The 20,693-nt window shown below is 38.6% G+C and overlaps 1 protein-coding gene and 1 long non-coding RNA gene across 14 annotated transcripts in view; one reads left to right on the top strand and one right to left on the bottom strand.

The window, feature by feature from the left end:
• Rbp6 (RNA-binding protein 6) overlaps window positions 1-20,693 on the bottom strand; it is a 634,317-nt gene that overhangs the window by 185,165 nt on the left and 428,459 nt on the right. For all 11 annotated transcript variants that reach the window (XM_077406163.1, XM_077406176.1, XM_077406184.1 and 8 more), the window contains one exon: window positions 5,459-5,551. In XM_077406163.1, the coding sequence (XP_077262289.1) occupies window positions 5,459-5,551 (93 nt within the window). The remainder of the gene's footprint in view (window positions 1-5,458; window positions 5,552-20,693) is intronic.
• LOC143897511 (uncharacterized) overlaps window positions 1-20,693 on the top strand; it is a 218,694-nt gene that overhangs the window by 185,917 nt on the left and 12,084 nt on the right. The gene's annotated exons all lie outside the window — the stretch shown is intronic.

Raw genomic sequence — 20,693 nt, 5'->3', positions numbered from 1 at the left:
CATTGTTTTAAATGGCTGTCAGACGCCCGGAATTTATCCCGTTTTGCTACGTGACAAGCGCCATTAAATTTATTTATTCAGCCACGCAGTCGCGCAGGTTTGCAGACGCAGGAGAACTCCCAGAAGTCCACGGGTCCCCCTGACCCCGCCAGCCACTCGCCCTATCACCTTGCCCTCCCCCTCCCCCTCCCCGTGTTCTACAGGTGAAAACGAAACGGCGAACGAATATTGGAAGCGTGCGCGCGATTGCAAGTGATGTATTGTAGACTGCGGTTATATTCTACGCGAAAAGGAATAACAAAACGAAAATATTCGAATGTTGGAAATATTATTTATTGACGAATATAGAAGTCGGTGAAAGAAATGCGAGCGTAGAATGCAAAATTGTTTATTTTTATTCCGAATTTTTGTCGTAAGCGGATTCATACGTCAGGCTATAATTGAATGTAATTAAATAAGAAAAATAAATGACTATTTTTTAAATATAGTTGTCTCATATAGTATAGTTGTCATTGCATTTAGATGGACGTTAATAATTGATTCGGGAAATATGATTTCAGATTTCGTTTGCTATTTAAATTGTTAAAACAAAAATTTATAACTTCTGGAATATAAATCGACGATAATAGGAAATATTATTTTTACTATTAAATAATTATTGTTGTATTTATTCTATTACACAAGCATATACGAAAAAGTGGCATTAATTTTAGTTCACGTGAGTTTTAATCTTATGTAACCGATCACGTCTTACAATCGATTTTATTAAAGTGACAAAATTAACGCGACAAACAACAATAGAAAAGCACATTATTTTGCGCTTTCAAAATAGAACAGCCATCAAAGCTCTCAGGTCTGTCATTCGCGATTACGAGGGTGCAGCGATTACCGGGCACTCCTCGATATCTCAACGAGCAAACTTCATCGGCAGCGGATCAATGAACGGTCGTTCCCGCGGAAAATTCGTCCCTCGGCGTGAGAATTAAATGTGGCGGTCGTTCCCAGTGGAAAGAGACGAACCTGACCGGTTTCAAGGCTCATATTAATTCTTAATTTCTTAATTTCAAGTCGACCGTTAAGCACAGCGCCAAAGAGGTCTGGTCTTCCATCAGTAAACCGCCGCGCCATTTCCCTCCCTCACTTTCTTACCGCTTCGTCCACCCTCGTTTCCGGCTCTTCGGCAGCCGATGAAGGAAGAAAGAAAGGGAGGTTGAGAGCAAGGCGCAATTAAGCTCTCGCTCTCTTCGGGGATCCATTCATTTTTCAGGTAACGTCGCCGGACGGCCTCATCTAAGTTTTAAATCGCGTGCTGGCGGCGGTATCTACGATACGCGACCGGCCTTGGACGAGGGATGGAGGAAGGCAGGGCTCGCCGCCAATTTATGTATATCGGACCGAGATTTGCATTCACGCTAACTATTATACTCGACTCTTTCCCAATTCTAAACGACGACAGCGAGTTCCTGTCACGTAGATATTTGTTAACATTGGTGTGCGTAAACTAGCTTATGATAGAAGCCTTTTATTTAGTTAAACTTGCCTTGTAATAACATCTACGTTCTAAGGCTGTGAAGATGTCAGATAAGCAAAAATTAGAGCGATAAAAGTCAAACTGTGTCAAACAATCTTCCTCGACGTGGAAATGCTAAATTGCTCTCTTGATTACATTAGTTCCACTAATAAAAAATTTATTACATTAATATTAGAATGGAAACTTATGGAAAACTCGTTTCAGTACTATTATCAAAAAAAGATCGCTTTCTATTTTCAATAAACGATCATTTTAAATAGCAGATTTATTTTTGGGGAAAATATTTTCGAATATATAATTTACTGAAATTAAGACTTCAGACAGTAGATCAAAATTGCGAAAACTCATGGAATATGTAAAAAGAATTAAATTAATTGAAAAATAATTAAATTATTTAAAAAACTTATTTAAAAGAGAACTAAATATAAGTAAAAAATACACTCAGTCATGAATACATTGTACAAGTATTAAAGCAAAATGGTAGTTTCTAAAAAGTTTCATAAGCCGGAACGTGCAATGAATATAACGCATTTCCCGGCAATGCCATTAGCTTTATCAGTTCCTTCGCGGTCTAGCTATTTCATCGACAGAAATCTCCCGCTTTCGCGCACCCTCTCTCCTCTCGTGCTTTTGCAGAGCAAAATGGAATCAGATAGGTATTGGCGAGATGGAGCATCGGAATGACCGAAGAGAGACCGGCGCACGATAGAAGTTCACAGCAGGATTCGCCTCGCACTTGTGTGTTTACGTTCCAAGCACGAACGTGCTTTACAGACCCACGGTTGCAAACTCGCGCCAACGTTGTCAACATCTGCTGGTAGCCATACCAACAAACCAAAGCTTTTATCGAATTTATGAAACACGCAAATAAGTAATTTTTCGCTTGATAGCGATACGAGCACGTGCGTACGTTATCAAACGCGAAAGCAAAATATCAAACATGAAAGCCCGATAAAACAGCAGCGGAGTAGTCAACGTGTACTTTGCCATACGTGAGAAAACATACTCCGATCATACTTTGCAAATGGCGTGGCTCTAAATTTCCTTCACCTTTGTTGCCTCCGAAATCGTCTAAGTGTGAATACAGCACGATCGTGCACGCTCATCGTTAGGATGCACGTGGGCGTGGATATGAACTTGTGTATATCCACGTGTGTGCACCGTACGTAGGAGTCGAATTCCGAAATGGCGTCATGTACGTCCGCCTGCGCGCACGTTCACGCCCGATGGTATCTCCAATGTGGGTCACATACATAGAAGGGAGAAGTCCAGCCGCTACGAGCCGGAAACTCTGCATTCAAAACCGAACGGAGGACTTTTGGTAGAGAACGAGGGAGAGAGAGAGAGAGAGAGAGAGAGAGAGAGAGAGAGAGAGAGAGAGAGAGAGATAGAAGGGAGGAATTAAGGGTAGGTTCGAGATAGAGATAACGGCAAGCGGTTTGATATCTCAAGTCCATTTCTAGCTCGAGTCGCGGACAAACGTGTCGTGTGTGTGTGTGTGTGTGTGTGTGTGTGTGTGTGTGTGTGTGTGTGTGTGTGTGTGTGTGTGTGTGTGTGTGTGTGTGTGTGTGTGTGTGTGTGTGTGTGTGTGTGTGTGTGTGTGTGTGTGTGTGTGTGTGTGTGTGTGTGTGTGTGTGTGTGTGTGTGTGTGTGTGCGCGCGCGCGCGCGCGCCCGACTTCCTTTTCTTCTCCCTCTCTTCTTTCATTCGCCGACCCTACTCCACTACCCTCGATCCTTCGGAATCACGTCGTGTCACCTGAGAGGCCGGGCATATATTCCCCGTCGGCTGAGATCGACCAAGTTTTCCAATAAATTTCTATATCCGCCGGCTGCATCTGCAACGGACGACCCAGGATCCGCCTTATTATGCGACCATTCGGCGACACCGAATTTCTCCCGTATCTCCGATTCTCCGCCGTCGATGATAAGCGGCATTGGTTCTCCCTATATAAACGATCGCTCCCGCTGCAGATTTTAACGTTCCGCGCAGTATGCATGTCTGACCATGACAAGGAATCTGATTCACCATAATGGAAAGACGCTATCGCGATCTTCATGTGTGGCGTACTTGTTTTTGTTGCGTTAGAGAAATTCGAGACGAATTATGATTACAGTTCAAAATGTCAATTGTAAAATCTGTTTGCTACAGGCAATCTCTCCGAACACACCCACAAAAATGATGGCATTTGTTTTAACTGCCACATTTGTCATCCTCGTATATCTTTGATTTAACTAGCATCACATATATTGTTAGAATTTATTTATACTGACAAAAAATATTTCAAATTTTCTATTGTTATTTTATAAAATACGATTATATGTGTTCACTGAAAACTATAACGATAAAGAGACCGTTAGTAAAACAAGTGGCATAAATTTCTAGCGTCGAAAGTAATGCTCGTATTTAACCGAAACGGTTCAAACTGTAACGATTCTATTAATTTTACGATATAATTTTAGTTTAGAAATAAGATGACCAAAAACTTCCAAGTTAATAACTATTATTCCAGAGTGTGCTTATTAGAATCACTTATTATTACTTCCTCGTGAGAAGCCATTTAGAGCAACCGCGCCGGAATTGGAATCGAAGATCGCGCGTGTGTTCCATTTGCCGGCTCTCCTAACTCGATGAATCATCGTTATCGAGATGAAGAAACAAGAAACCCGCGTTTTAAAGATTTAAAACAATAACGCGTTTCAAAGATTTTTCAAGGGTCGAGATAAGAACTAGTTAATTGAAATTTTTGTGCCAAGTGTCTTATTTTCTAATCATGTAATCTGCCATTCGAAATATCCACGCGAACGTCTTAGATTCTTTTATCTTTCTAAATGGACCTTGTAATTGCTCTCAGCTTCCAAGATATTTCAAAATGTATCCATTTTAATTTTTCATGACACAAATTATAAGATATTTCGCGATATTTATTATCAAGAAACATTGATTTATGTAAAAAAGATAAAAAAAGTTTCGACAAATTATTCGATAAAAACTTAGAGTTAATTCCTTCTTAAATAAACTAGATATACTTCTTAAACAAATTAAATACTTTAACTTTAATTTTTTTAGCCACTTCATACGACATATTTGTCGAAACAATCTTTAGCTTATGAAAGACAAGATGAAAGTTAAACATATAATTTCACAACAATGTGATTAACAAAGATAGATCTTCTGTAATCTATGAACAAGTTGGGCAACCAGAGAGTGAATGAGATCATTCACACGCGAATGTTATATCACGCATTTTGAAACAATCCAAATAGTATGATACCTCGATATCACTGTTATGAGCCATAACGATCAAAATTCATAGGAACTGTAGCGTGGCAGAATTGTCGTCCCCCGCCGTTGACGTCGTGTAAATGGAAATGAGTGCACTTGTTCGTCCAAAAATCAATAGCGTTCCGCGCGAAATGGCCAATAAAATATGCAAAAGTACTAAACAATGTAAATCCCATGAATCACAGTCGTCGACGGTGCCGCTCGATGTTGCGACACAAGAGGAAATAGTGAGGATGTGCGATACATCGATAATGTAACCAACAGAAATGATAGTCAATGATATTGCTGTCGTAGCCCGCGTGACTCCAGCGGAACGTATAGCAATATGTGTATGTTATAATGCATAATCCTGATACACGATCAATTTTACATAAAAGATTTTATAAATGCGAAATAACATGAAATCTCATAAAGAGATCTCTTGCAAAATTTTATAATCAGATCTTAACTCTCAACGTTGCTAATTATAAATGTAACATACACTTAAAAATGCAGATTACCTGCAAAATTGTTCATGTTGCGTTTTTATATCTGCGCGATAACTTCAACGTCACTACAATAAAGTCTATCAAGTTCGACAGTTTTAGTTCTGCGGCGTAGGGCAGTGTAACAATGATGTAAACTTTTGGATATTTGTACTTACCGGACCGAATTGTTCGAAGTAATTTTTGACGTCCTCCAGCGTCGTCGGCGCCGATAATCCCCCGACGAATATCTTCTTTGTCCTTGTCACCATCTATAAAAAAAAAAAACAAAAAAAAGAGACACACATTAATTTATATCTTGAAATAACTTTTTTAAATTAAGGTAATATAACTCTTAAAAAATGAATAAAAAAATGAGCAGTGACAAATAACAATGTTCCAGGAAAGGAAATAAAATTTTCGACGCGATATGATCGTACTAGAGAGATTGATAAGAATTTCATCAAATATGAATGATTTGTGTCTGGATGTACTATGACATTTCCAGGTAGACTCCTCCACTAGCGGTGTTCTCCAGCCGTTGCTTTTAGTCTTTCATATTCCATACCTGTCTGGCTATCGACAGAAAAGTCGTAAATAATCGAAACAGGTGCATTATTAACAGCCGAACTTACGCTTCAATATAACATATCAATACGTAAACATGGAGAATAAACACTCACGATATTCGATTCTCTATAAAAAATTTAGAAAATAGGAAATAGAAAATATTTTCCCTCCTTGGTGACCACGGACTTCATAAAGAAAGAAGCAGAAAAGTGGAGAACAAAGAATGTTATCAGATCATGTTTTAAGGAACGAAACCTGAGAACGGCACATTAAAGTTCATGGTCAAAATCGGTAGAAATGTTACTGGGTGCCCGTTTATCGCAGATTCGTCTCGTGAATCGAAAAAAATGTGAAGGAATACGTGCGACCGTCGGAACAAGCAACGCAACGGCATCGTTCTCTTAAGGTTGTTCGCGGCGAATCCGAAATTCGACATCGAATTCTGCATTCGATGCGATTTACAAGCCACATACGTGCTTCGACGTCTCCGATCTCCGATATTCCTCATGTCTCCTGTTAGATATTGAACATCACTACCCACGCATCGGGAACTACATCAGCCGGCGGATATCAGTGTGGTGATAATATAACCAATGAATTAGAAATGGAGATCACGAGAAATTCGATTAGTATTTAAGGACCATCTAATCGATCGCGCGCGCGCACACACACACACACACAAGTATATTCACGCTCGCATATATGATGATAAAGAAATAAAGTGTACTAAAAAATAAAAATTTCCAACACTAAAAATTTTCCAATGGATTTTCAAGATATAAAAATTGAAAGAAGTATTTTCTCGATATAAATCCCGGTATAAACCCACGACAAATATATAAAACGTCTTTATTCCTTTATTTGATAAACTATATTTGTACATTTATGTGTATGTATGCACGTAGGTGTACATGTGTGTATGTGTGTATACTTATTTGTAATAAATAAAAGTTTGAAGAAAGATTTATTTTTTACACCTATAAATTCAGGCAAAATAAAAACAATGGCATAATAAATAAGCGTAATACGACCATTAATAAGTAGTCGGATAAACATTGCGGAGTAATTTAATAAAGAGAATTCATCGATTCCTCCGTGAAATCAGCTCCGATAGGGTGGATTAATATGAGAAGCTTAAGAAGAGCTGAAAGGAGAAAAGCTCAGAAAAAGACCGATACTTCTAGTCTTGAAATCTTGATAATACAATCGCATTGTAATAAAGCCGCGGGCGGACGAGCTGGAGAATGAAAGGCAGAAGTCGAACATTTTACGGGCGGAAGTTCCACGCTGAGGAAAGGAAGGCACGATCGGGGTAAGAAAGAAAGATGGGGGAGGGAGATGGAGCGCGGCGGAAAGGGCGGAAGAGGTAAACTCTGGCAATTTCAGTGATGGCTGGGCTTAGACATCTCTATATCCGGTGAGTAACGCAAACCTCTGGGAGGACGCGAGTCCTTCCACCCTGTGCGCTCCTGAACTCGATCCCCTCCCCTTCTAGTTTTCTCTAACCCTTCTTCAAATCCCATGCAAACTCGCAGCTTTCTTCGTTCCGGCGTTCTTCTCTGGAAGGGAATGCGAGAGGCAGGTTTCTCTTGCGAGGTGGGTTAATCAGCGAAGTGTATAAAGTCCCGGGAATAAAAATAAAATAGCGGGATCTCTCGAAAATTAAATAAACGATTCGCCTCGATTTCGTCGGCGAGAGGCTCATCGTAAGGAGAAAATAGCAAAGAGAGAGAGAGAGAGAGAGAGAGAGAGAGAGAGAGATACTTCAGAAATAAAGAAGGATATGAGAAGAAAAGCGATGGAAGAAGGCGAACTCAAACCAAGGAGGCCACTTATTCGAATGAAACCGCCGCAGCTTCCTTTCCCTCTTCTTGAGTGCCAAAAGCGGGAATTCGGCTTTCCTCATGTTCTCCACCGACAAACGAAATCCAGTTTTGCATTCTGCTATTGCTCACCCCGTAATGAGCACATTGTCATGAAAAGTAGGTAGATTTTTATCGAAATCTTCCAATATCCTTGTTTGTTATATGGGACAAACATTTTTATCAGCAGTGAAAAAATAAAACAAAAAATAAAATAATATACGTTAAAAAAGTGCTTTTTTACTGCTAATATTATATACGACATTAGAATAGAGACAGACAGCTTCTCTCTCAATAAATTCTCTACATAAACTTCAAATAAACAAGTGTTACACAAATGTAAATTTACTTTTTCTCAGAGAAAACCCTATTTTAGATTTTTAATTATTATGCGACATAAATAGACAACAGATAAATATCTAGCTGTCAATTATTGTACGTATTGTACATTATACATTTGGCTTATTATGGAATAAATCCGCGCGTTTAGGATAGTAGACTGCAGAGAGAATCAACTAGCGGAATAAGCGATTGAATTTTCGCGTAGCAAAAAGGCGCGATGCGAACGAAAGATGAAGTCACAGACGACGGAGTGAGCCGCTTCTCGCCGTGGTTAGCCCGACGAAGAATAAGGTGGAAAAATATAAGTCACGAGAGGAACACGGAGGAGAGCGGGGCCCCCTCGGGTCGTTAGCGGAGATAAGAGCGGATAGCGGCGGAATGGTAATGGAAACTCGGCGAGTTCCACTTATTACGCCGTAGCATTATGTAAATACCGGAAGGCTATTACAATTTTACAACTTACTAGGAGTGGCTTTATAGTTTCATCGCTCGAGGGAGGAAGGTGGGTGAAAGGGCCGCCTCATCTCTCTTTACCGACCTTTTGCTTTCCTCACTCGATACGCGACCACGTATATGTTTCTGGCACACCTTTAAAGTTTCTGCGTCTATGAAAATGAAATCGCCCCGTAGAAAGGAAGCTGGAAGCTATCTCTGGTGTGCATGTGCTTCGCTATTTGCAGAAATTTAATATCCATCTATAATTAACGCTCTGTAGTCTAATACCGCGAGTTTGTAATGATGTAAATTGCTGCTCCACATTAATTATAAATATCATGCAGCTGTAATCCGCTGTAATTCGCGTTTTAAGAAAAAAAGCGTGAAATTTACGGAAATAAAATAAAATACAAAAGCATATTGATCATCATTATCGCACAAAGTGTGTGTGACTTCATATTTTATTGCGACAATTGGCTCGTGAAATAGGAACTTTTTTCCGCGACAAAATTATTGTGTAACGCAAATTACGAACAAGAACGCAAGGTTCGTAATAAAAAGAATGTTTAATAGCAACGCACAGTTTTTTCACAAAAAAAGAGATGGCAGAAGACAAGGACAATAGTCAGCATGTCTTTTATGGCCGTCGGACATTATCGTTCCACGTTATTGCGATGTATTCGTAAATGTCATAATCAGTTCCACGTTTCCCACCGCGTTTATCCCCGCCTTTCTTCCTCTTCCCCAAAGAACACACGAAGGGCTGCGACGACAAGAAAAATATTAGAATAAACGTTAATCAGCGGTCTCATGTTCGCGCTTTAACGATAAAATGCTTTCGCTTCCATTCGCGATCATTTTGAGAGCTTAATCGTGCGTCCCGATGAGATTCCGCGAATTTACATAACCGAGAGACGTCCGAGGTCGCGCGCAATCCGCCAGTAGTGCAGCACGGTTTTTAAGTAAACGCGTAAAGCCGTCACGCGCGTTGTCAGATAGCGCCGCGAGATGCATGCCGTGTATTACTTCACGTTGCACACAGAATAACGCTATAATCGCATTAAGCATATATAATATTACGAAAATTTCGCTAAACGGCGCGGGCGTTAATGCCTTACGTGACGTGTGCATATATATATATATATATATATATATATATTTTTTTTTTGTTCATATATGTGTACATATAACAGAGGACTCGAAAGAGAGAAAGAAAATAGTGCGTGCGTCCATCGTTGCGAATAAATTATCGTTTTCCGTTGCGTCATGTATACTATCAATTTAGCGACGCAATAGCTTTTGGTAACGTGTATCCATGGTTGAATAACCCATCTGTATTATTACATCGCAGTACAGCGGCCAATCAACTCAACTTTAAAATCAATAACCCCAACGCATTGCAAATATTACTTTGTCCACTCGGCCCTTTGGCAATCACGTAGGGGGATATGGTATTGATAATGTTATATTAATGGGAATGCATAAATATAATAGAACGAAATAATTGGGCTAATTTTGAACGTTATTGAACGAAAGAATCAGTTTTCTTATCTGATTGTCTTTGACGTGATCCTCCGCAAACACTTTAACTAATTTTCGGAGCATTAAACGTTCTTGCAAATAACTCTTAATTATAATTAATTGTAGCTAATATCATCATTGTATACTACCAGCTTTATGTCTATTTATGCAATTTTCTCGTATGGCACACGCGTGTCAGTTTAATATATACGCTAATATCTAATTGCCCGCTAGCGTCAAAGCATTTTCAAACAGGGATGAAGGCGATCAAAATTGCCTAACGCAGAATGATTCCGCATTGTCGTGAATCGAGGTCACAGGGACGAATAGAGTGAGGATAAGGTCGGGTGAGAAGGATATGCGGCGATAGAGAAAAAAAATGGGAAAGGGAAGGAAGAAAAAGTGACGGAGGGATCCCAGGACGAGGCTCTCGCAACCCTCGGGATGATAACCGATTCGTCCGGCCTGTCCCTCGCCAGTCGCCCTTTCGCCCTACTTTTTCTCCAGCTACCCAGTGCCGCAGAATCCATAGTCTTTCTTCCAACCCTTCTGTCTCCTGAGCGATCCATCCCCACGTCCTGAACCGCTCAGAAAGAATTAATCCTGGCCAACCCCGGCGACTGTGGTCTCATCCGTTGTGGATAATGTCACTCGCTTTTGTTCCTTGACGTACTTGAATTTTGCTCTTTTACCGAGCCATCTCAGTTTTACCTCTGTTTTAACAAAATCATTTGTACGCGGGAAAAAAGTCGAGGAAGATCGTTTATTGCTAAATACTTGCAATTCTCTCTCTCTCTCTCTCTCTCTCTCTCTCTCTCTCTCTCTCTCTCTCTCTCTCTCTCTCTCTCTCTCTCTCTCTCTCTCTCTCTCTATGTAGTATGTAAAAATAGCTGAGAAAGCTAATAAAGGTCATTCATTCATTCATTCTCTCTCCCCCCGTGCGTCTTATTTATCCAATATATAAATTGCTATGCAGATGTTTATATAATATTTTTTCACTATTTTTTTTTTTTGAAATCTTCTTGCTTCAAATAAGATAGCTGCCTATTTTTTATCTATGCGGATTTCATCACGGCGACCATGCAGCAATCTCTCAAGATCGCGAAATTTCACGGTTTAAGTTTAAGTCACCGGTCATAAATAGCAAAAGAGGTTACGGTGGCAGGGAGGGAAGCACAGGAAGGAAGGGAGGTTATCAGTAACCGAGCAGTAGGTAAGGCGCTCAACGTCGCTCCATAGCTCGGAGCGTCGCTATCGCGTTGTCCAGCCCTGACCCTACCTTTCTCTAACTCTGCTCTCGCTCTAGCTCCCCGCGCTCACGAGATGCTCGCCGCAGAACGTGCTCTCACGTAAATTATACGCGCATGCCTCATCCTACGTTTTCCGGTCGGGGCATATTCCGAAAATTCCACCTCGCTTGTATCAACGTTGCCGCGCGTCGATTTTGCGAATTTAGAAGAAGCGATTTCGTAGCTTTCGTGACTGGAATTTATAATTTTTTTTAGGACGTGCAGAAAAAAAGTCCGTGGCATAGTAAAGTGATAGTGGCTGTATTCCAATTGTTCAATACATATTAAATGTTATATAGAATGTATTCTTGCTGTTTCAAAGACTAACATTATGGACTTAGAGATACTTACGATAATAACTTTAAAATACTTTCAACCTTAAACGATCATATATTAATGCGGAAAATTATGCATACCATTATTACGGAATATATATCGACGAACGTTCAATAAGAATGGAAAGGTCGAGCCAATAAATTGCTGGACCGAACGTTACATATACTAGCACTCGTAATCCTAAATCCCTCCCATTACACCTTCTGAACGACCGCAACCTACCACCCTTCGGCCACTATTCTGACTTAAACTGTTTGAGTTGCGACTTTACCGGATTACTACGGAATCTGCCAAACCCCTTCCTCGTTCGAGGAGTTCCAACCCTAGGTGATTATTTCGAGATCTCCGTACCTTCGTGTCGCGATATTCAAGATAATGTTCGTCGTCTTGAACGTAATGTTATAACATTACAATAAATTACATCGCAGATACTGCTACTAATGATTACATTAAATAAGATCAAATGTTACAACAAACTTGGTAGATTAAAATTTGTTTTTACACAGAAATTACAATCATATGAGACTTCATCGAAGTATATACAACAATAATTAACTATTAATAAAAGAAATTGATAGAAGAGAATAAAATATAATAAAAATTAACAGAAAAAAATTATAGCTAATTAGTAAAATAAATATTGAAATTTTATAATTACATAACAAACGTTTTCTTTAAGATGTAATTATAGCTTATTTGCTCATACCAAATAATCGGTGGTGTAATAAAGACGAAAAACATTGTTCTGATAAAAGTTGAGTAAAGATTAGGATAAAAATTGCACGCAAAAAAAAACTATAGTACGGATAAAGACTAAGAGTTTCCCAAAGTCGTTTGCGTCGTCAGCAAATTCAAGCAATCTCAAAATAAGCAACTGCCGTAAAAAAAAATGCGCGCGAACGAGTGCAAACTTCCATAAAAGAATTTCCGCAATAGCCACTCAAATTTCTTTCCAAGCTTCGCGGTAAATGTGCTTCCGTTATGCACTTCCTACATAGTATTTTAACACATTACTCTGACCAGATACAGTAGATACATGATACACCTATCATCTGTAAAAGTAGCTGGTTTAGTGAAAAAGTTTCATTCGTTTAGCGAAGAACTTTCGTTCATATAAGAGAACAAACATATTGAAAAATTTAAATGTTTAAAAATTATAATATTTATGTATAAATATGTTTACTTCGTTAAAATAGAAAAAAATAAATTTTTTAAGGCTAAAAATCCGATAATTTCGACGCGTTTCACAACACTGCGAATATTCCTTCGTTTTCACGGTTTTTCGAATACAGAAACGTGTGAAGGCAGAAATTTCATTTTTTCGATGAAACTTAATGCCGATGCGTTCGGCTCGCGCATGATATATTTATTGATCCTGTGGCATCAAACGTTTACGAGTTGCTCTTTGAGGGCGAAGATGAAAGCGCTGACGCTCGACAAGTGCACGCCGGCTTAAGCGCTTCTCTATTTCTGCCCGCGCCTTTGATGCGCATTATCAGGCTTTTTTGTTTTATTCGGGCACCCGATATATCCGCGACCAACCTTTCAGCCCTAACGGTACGCCGATACCAGAATCGAAGCCACCCGTATTTTTAATCTGCCTCGAGATTGTTTGTTGGGGACACAAACGTTCGTTGTGTTACGCCTCACGAAACTCCGACGACAAGATTAGACAAATTAAGTATCTCGCGGTAAAGCTTCAAACAAAAAAAAATTTAATTTTTCTACCGAGAAATTCTTCTCCATTATTAAAAAATTATTCCTTATATAAAATGATACAACATATTAGTAATACATAACTTATAATTATATGATTTTTAGTTTTTAAGATTTATGGAATGCACGTCATGCTGGTAGATATTGATATTGATATAAAATTATGTAGTTATTTCAAGTCTGCTTCATATAATGAATTTTAATATATGATATACTAAATTTTAATATGATACATGGATGTGTGCAATGTATGTGTATATATATATATATAAACTAAATTTCTGAAATTCAATTTATGTAACTTCCAAACTGGATGAATCCGGCACTCATTAATTTACAATTTCAAGGATTCGAAAATTATTAAATTCATAAATATGTGGGTTTATAATGTGTGATGTACTTTATGATACGTTATATTGCATTTATGATATATTAGACAATTTTTGCAAAATTTTTTTTCTTTCTCTCTCTCTCTTTCTCTCTTTCTCCCTCTCGCCAAAATCTAGACTTAAAAAAAGGAATCCTATCTCCATGACGAGCAAAGAACGATAAAGGGGACCTGGTTTTTCTGGGTCCCGCAGGGTGCTTTTTATCGAGTCGTGCCCGAGATTTCGGAGACTCGTAAACCTCACCCTCCGGGATATCGTTCCCTTCCGGAGTGGTTTGCGAAATAACCAACATTCAACAGCATTACGCTGAACTCGTCCATACCGTAATGAAGTTTCGTTGACACGCTGACTATGACATTGGTTATGAACGCGCGAGTCGGCGACCATAAATTGAGCACCGAAACAATCCGACCCTCGCGGAATCGTATTTAGAGTTAAGCGGCTTACGGGCTTTCTTCCATTTTGATTTAACAGTGAGAAAATGGCTTTAACTTCATTCGTACTACGCCATGAAAAATTGCAGCAAGACGTAATAACCAACTGCAGTTTGTAATACAATTTCAAACTTATCTATCTTGTTACAAACATTACTATCATCAGTTAATGTTTTCGGACTCAACGTTGTCACAAAATGCAATGCAAAGAATACTTTTAAATATTTTCGCGATGGCCACTGTAACAAACCATCAAAACAAATAATTTAATAAATCTCTGATTGAACAATATATAACTATTAACGAACATACGCATAATCGCATATATAAGCACACATAATATTTCTCCGATAGATAATAAATATATTTTAATAATCTTTTGATTGTTTTTTATAAAACGTTGACAATTATCTGTAAATAATTAAAATTTTAATTTTGCAAATTCCTATTGAAAAAGAATCAGCAATGAAAGTGGTAATAAAGTCCTTTCAAAATGTATACACATCCATTCATTAATCTCCGTTTCTTTTGTGCTTCTATTCTCTTTGAGAATTTTCTAGACGATCGCGTATCTAAAGAAACTCTCTCTCTCTCTCTCTCTCTCTCTCTCTCTCTCTCTCTCTCTCTCTCTCTCTCTCTCTCTCTCTCTCTCCCCTCCCTCTCTCTCCTTCCTCCCTCTTTCTCTCTCTCTCTTTCTTTCTCTCTCTCTCTCTTTCTCCACCTTCTCACTATTCCTCTCTTTCTCTCAAAGGAGTGAGGAGTGGGGATGTAAAAGGACATAATCGCGCATCTAAGCCGTCCGAGCACGTAGAAATTCAATAGCGATCTAAACTCAATCGCCTCAGCCACGAGTTAGCACATTCATAGTAGTTTACCCTCCAGCTCCGCCCACCAGTACTATCCCTGCGAAAGGGCTGAATAGGACGTAAAGGCGGCTATTGTGAGGTACCATTCAATCGCCGACAACAGAAACACCATTAGGGGCAATGTACGGTGCTGCCAATTAAAATGTAGAGCGACAGCCGGAACGACCTTGTCTTGATTCACGTCACTTTGGCTTGTTGAATGTCGATGGATCGAATCGCTAAATCAGCTGATAATACATATCATTACAAAAATATACTACAAGACTACACGAGTCATTTAATTAACTTTTATCTTTTAATATTATATTATGTTTAATTAAAAAAAAAAACACTTTAATTGTGCTTAAAGCTTAATATTAACCCTTAAATGCCACACCTCTCAAGAATCTCGTAAACGACATGAGGGGTCTAAAAGACCCCAGCATGAAAAATGTTTCCTTACTCATTGATTTTTTGATCTCTAGTTATGCAAATTTTTTTCAATGTTGTTCAAGGCTTAGAAAAGAGAATAAAATGCTTATATTGTTAAAATTTCAATTTCAACATAGTGTAAAAAATTAAGTAAACTGAGTACTGCTAAGTGTACAAACGGGTAGGTCAATCACTCAACTATCATCAATGGGAGCATGAGTTCCATTTTTGGCAAGAACATTTGAAAACATTTCATTTTAAAGGGTCTGGGGTCCGCTGGACCCCACGGGGCATTTAAGGGTTAAAATTTTCCAAGTAACACAAAAAAATCATTAAAAGTTTACAGAATACGAATAATTCCATAAGAAAACAACTGTTTTCAAAACATCGATAACCTTCGTATTTCAATATCTTGATTCGACTTCGGATATTATTATTCCTTTCCCTATCGTGATTTGAAATCTTTATTTTCATAATAAGATCGTTCGAATCAAGTTTTCTCTCGATTTGTAAAATCATTATTGTCTCCCAACCCGTTCGAGTTTCAACGAGTTCTGGATATACGGACGTGAACAAACGAAAATTACAATATGGACGACTGCAGCACAGTGGAACGCACCGACGCATAGCGAATCCGGTTGGCCGCGAGCGGTTAAATCACCGTCGTAAACCGCAATTCGTGTATTATGCCAACGCGATTCAACAGTCGAATGAGGTTGGAGGTCTCTTATGCGGATCTTGGGTGTACCGCACGCGCGCCGGCAAAGGATTAATTAACGAATCGTGTACCATGCGCGGTCACGATATGCGTGGCCGGACAATGTCTATGTTTGTCGAGACAGAAGCCTCAATTCTCGTCAGACTCGTCCCGGGAACATATCCCCGGCGTATAACGTATTATTCCTTTTCTCATTCGACTTCGTGTGTAACTCAATAATTTCCTCCCCGGCACAGTTCCTCGCAGAAGTGATCGATATTTTGAGAGCCAAGAGTCATAACAATAACTCAACTCTGCAATCTTCGCGCATGATTCATTAGGGCGTAAGGCAGCCCAATTATTCTATAGTCCCTTCAATTTATCTTACTTCCTGACTGCGTCGTGTTAATTTCCTACGGCTTTAAAAGAAACTCCAACGTCATTAGTCGTAGTTACTCCCTATCAGATAAAGTTAGAGTGTTTGTGTCATATGTCTGCTATCAGCAGTAGACTATTAGCTATTAAGTGTTCTTCAAAATAGTTTTATAATTGTAATAGATATAGTTTCTTTAAAAATGTAAATATTGATCACAGCAATGTATCTACGTGTAAATCAATCTAATTGTAAGATTAACAAGGCTGACTTATATCTCTATATTAAGAGATAGAAAAGTACAAAGTTAGAAAAGTGGTAATACAATACAATAAAAAAATGCATTAAAAATATATAGATCGAGTCATTATGTGTAAATAATTTTCTGATAATTTTTTCAAAACATACATCAAGCTTTAAGAATAATTTATTGAATTGCTTTATTTCTCACCGTTTGTCAAAATCTCAAGAGAAACTTGAGAACCATAATTTTCCGAATTGCAATCAAGGCTAGTATGCAAAAGTGCATACTTTAGAGCAATGTGGGAAACGCTGTTGCAACAGTATTAATTAATAACGCGAATACGCGCTTACGTGCCTTATGTAAATATCGAGTATGTGCACAAGTGGAACCATTTCTGACGGGTGCACAAACGCAATCTGCAAAATAATTGCGAAAAGGTTAGAGAGACAAAGATCAGGAGGCTAAAAAAAGGGAGAAAAAAATAACCGAGAGAAAAAAATGTGCTACAGATTGCGCGAATGCAAAACGTACGTGCATCATGTGTTGCAGTTGCGTGAAAATATTCGCACGTACGAATGTATACATGTATGCAGAGTGATAAAATAATCTACTGTCATTATTGTATTTGACTTCTACCTCGCTCTGTTCTCTCAGGTCCAAACCACTTCCGAGCTATGTACATCGTTAATAATTACCGTGAGATTCGCGTAACCGCGGAATGCATGCCGCAGCCATTCCCTACTAGTGTGGTGTTGTTAATTTCATTATTTATCTCATAATTCGCGGCGAGATTGATTTTTTACACACTCGATAAGAAATAATTTAAGCAAGCGCATAATTAAAATTAAATCACCGATGATCGAATTATTTTGTTTTGTACTTAATTAAGCTATGAATATTTGAGCAAAAATAACACAATAAAATTCGGAGTTCGTCAATATGATATACATAACTGTTATTATTATATTTTCTTATTTTCTTTTATACCTTTTAAGATATTGTTTTGAAAAATATAGATAATAACTGTGGAAATAAATTGCTGAAAAATTCAAATTCAAAGTTCAATATTTCTTTCTTTGAGAATGTTAATTAAACACGGCTGTAAACAAGTAAAGTCATATACTAAGCATATGTTTAGATTACGTAAGAAACACATTGCTCTTTTCTTTTTTATTTGCGTGTAGGTATCAAGACTAACAACTACCACGATGCTCAAAAACGGACACGTGAATGTTAGGAACTCTTGTGTACATGTCGAAGAGATGAAAGTGGTCGGTTTGAGTGGATCGACGAGAATCGCCTACCTTTACAACCCATCTGTTTATTGGCGGTAGGAGGGGTGGTGGCCATGCATTCCTACGTCAAATTCTAAGAATCACAAGGACTGCTTCCGTCTTTCGATTTAAAAGCATTCCAATATAAACAAATCTAATCCGTCGACTGCATAATTCTTTTTTATCGATAAGACATTTATTCTTCTTATTCTTTTATAATCATAAATCTGTATATCTGTGCTTCTCTCAATCTCGGAAAATCAAATCAGATCGCGAGAGATATATTTATAGTACCTGTAAACAGTGTTCTATATGCATGACAATGTATTATTCAATACTGTGAAAAATTTGCAATTTCTCTGAAAATATCTGCTAAATCGATAAAACATATGAACACACGTGACAGTTTTTCTAAAGTTTTCTACCCCAGATTCCACAATGATTTCGTGTTTTTGCATTTTATCACGCTTTTGTGAGTTTTTTTAAATATCTCCTGTAAGATTTCGTCCAATGCTTTCAATTGTCTCCATCTTTTTCCTCCATGCTTTATCTTTTCAAGAACCGGAGCGACCGCTTACTTTCTTTGCCATTCGCGGAACGAGCACAAACCGGGCTTTCCTTGGAAAACGAAGTCCGGCGTCGTCGGACGATATATAAAAAGCGTATCGTCATAGTCGTCAGGCCGGAAACTTTGGCATTTTGCTTTATATCTTGGTGAAGAAAAAGGCTTCTACATCGTTTCCAGGAAAAGACGGAGAGTAATCAAGCCTTGTCGCCGAAGGGCGCATCGCTGTGGGGAGCTCAGCGGAAAAATGACCCTCCGCGTCCTAACGCGTCAAATTTTAAAGGGGCGCAGTTTAGGATTCCGTTCGCGTAATAACGCCTCGTTTCGTTATTGCCGCTTTAAATCCAAAATCTCTTCCACTCATTGACATGTGTCAAAGGATATTTTCGCGATAAAAGTGATGGAAAGAAACACATTCTTGAAGACACTTTGTGCTCACTTGTTAAACTTCACTTGTTAAACTTTAATTAGTCGTGCGCCGCTAATTTAATACTATACAATATATTAATTTTCCCCAAGCCAAGCTATTTTTAGCATTGAAGGAAGTATCGACGAAAGAAACGTTTATTCGTGATTACAAACGGCGACGGTATATTATAATTCTCCAGAAATGTCGATAATTTATTGGAAAAAGCCGTGGCTGTAATCGTTGTTTGCGAAACATTACTGATTTTTACCATCTACTTCGGCGAAAAAAAGGAATTCGCATTTGTATATTGGAAAATATTGATTTTCCTTTAGGGCAACGTCACAGCAATAACATAATAACTATGTTCTGAGGATATCTATGATTCGCCGGAAAATATTTATCTTTCTTACTCGCGGGTCTCATGAGTTGCTACGCTCGCGATATTAAAAAGATATTAAATGTCTTGGGCGGGACTGTAAAATCGTGCCCCACACACAGTCTGAAGTAGAGATTGTATTTCAGACAACGGTGAATTTTACAACGCGATGCGATATATAGGTCAGCAAAAGAGGAGGGTGTGAAGGTTCGTAGAGATAAGGGTGGATGGATCGTTCGTGTGACGATTATCTCGCGTGACAATGCGTTACCGCAATTTCCGTCTATGCGGCAGGAAGTTTTAAGAACTCTATTTAAATGCCTTGCAATGATCGAAAAGCGAAAAGTAGTATCAAGCGAAGATATTTAAGTTTATATAAATCCCCATATACAACGTAATATAACAACAACGAGATGAAATTGGAAATAATTCGCTACCTGACTGTGAAACAAGTACAATTGTAGGCATTAATTTCCTTCTGAGATGAATTAAAGAAGCAAAATTAGTAAACTAGCAGTAAAAAAAGTATAAGTTTTTAATTGGCAATCCATTCCTCTTTTCGATTCCATTCTGCAATCATGATACTCATAAACCCTTGGTACAGCCAAACTGAATACAAAATGTTAAGGAAAAGCATGTAACAAGAAGCTTCGACGATTGTAAGAAGGAAGAAGAAGAAGAAGAAGAAGAATATAAACAACAGCGAAAGTAAAGCGGAAATAATGAACATATCTCGTGATAGCTATTCATAAACGTATATGTAATCGACATCGGATGATCATATAAAGCAACGATTCGAAACTAGAAAGGGCGAGAGAATCAATGCGGATAGCAGAACGAGACGAAGAGATAGCGGGGATGAAAAAGAGATAAAGCGAGAGGCAAGTCCTGCTGGACGGCTGCCACAAGGCGCTTCGAAAGTAACGATCTCGTTATCGTTCCGCCTTGAGAAGCGAAGGACTTAAGATAATAAGTTTGTATGGGAGGATGGAGAGTCCTTAATAAGAAACCGGAGCGCTTTCGCGCGCGAGAGGGAAATAGCGCTCGCTTACCTTGCCTCTCTCCACCGTCATCCGCGTCAGACCACTCAACTTATTAATTCCATTAATATTTCTTTCATGCGATTTGACGCACCGACGCGGCGAGATTATTAAAAGCGCGCGAAGAAACCATAATACTTTTGGAAACTTTGTCTCTATTACCACGCGGTACTTGTTTAAAAAAATTAACTAATTCTTTCGAGTTTATCGTTCGGAATGTAACGCAGTCAGGCAGGATTTATTCCTATTATCTCGCAATGTCGTT

Source organism: Temnothorax americanus, unplaced genomic scaffold, assembly GCF_048541705.1.
Source record: "Temnothorax americanus isolate GAGA-0224 unplaced genomic scaffold, ASM4854170v1 Scaffold1, whole genome shotgun sequence".
Classification (NCBI taxonomy): domain Eukaryota; kingdom Metazoa; phylum Arthropoda; class Insecta; order Hymenoptera; family Formicidae; genus Temnothorax; species Temnothorax americanus.
The sequence above is the reverse complement of the archived record's forward strand: the minus strand, read 5'-3'. Positions and strand labels throughout refer to the sequence as shown.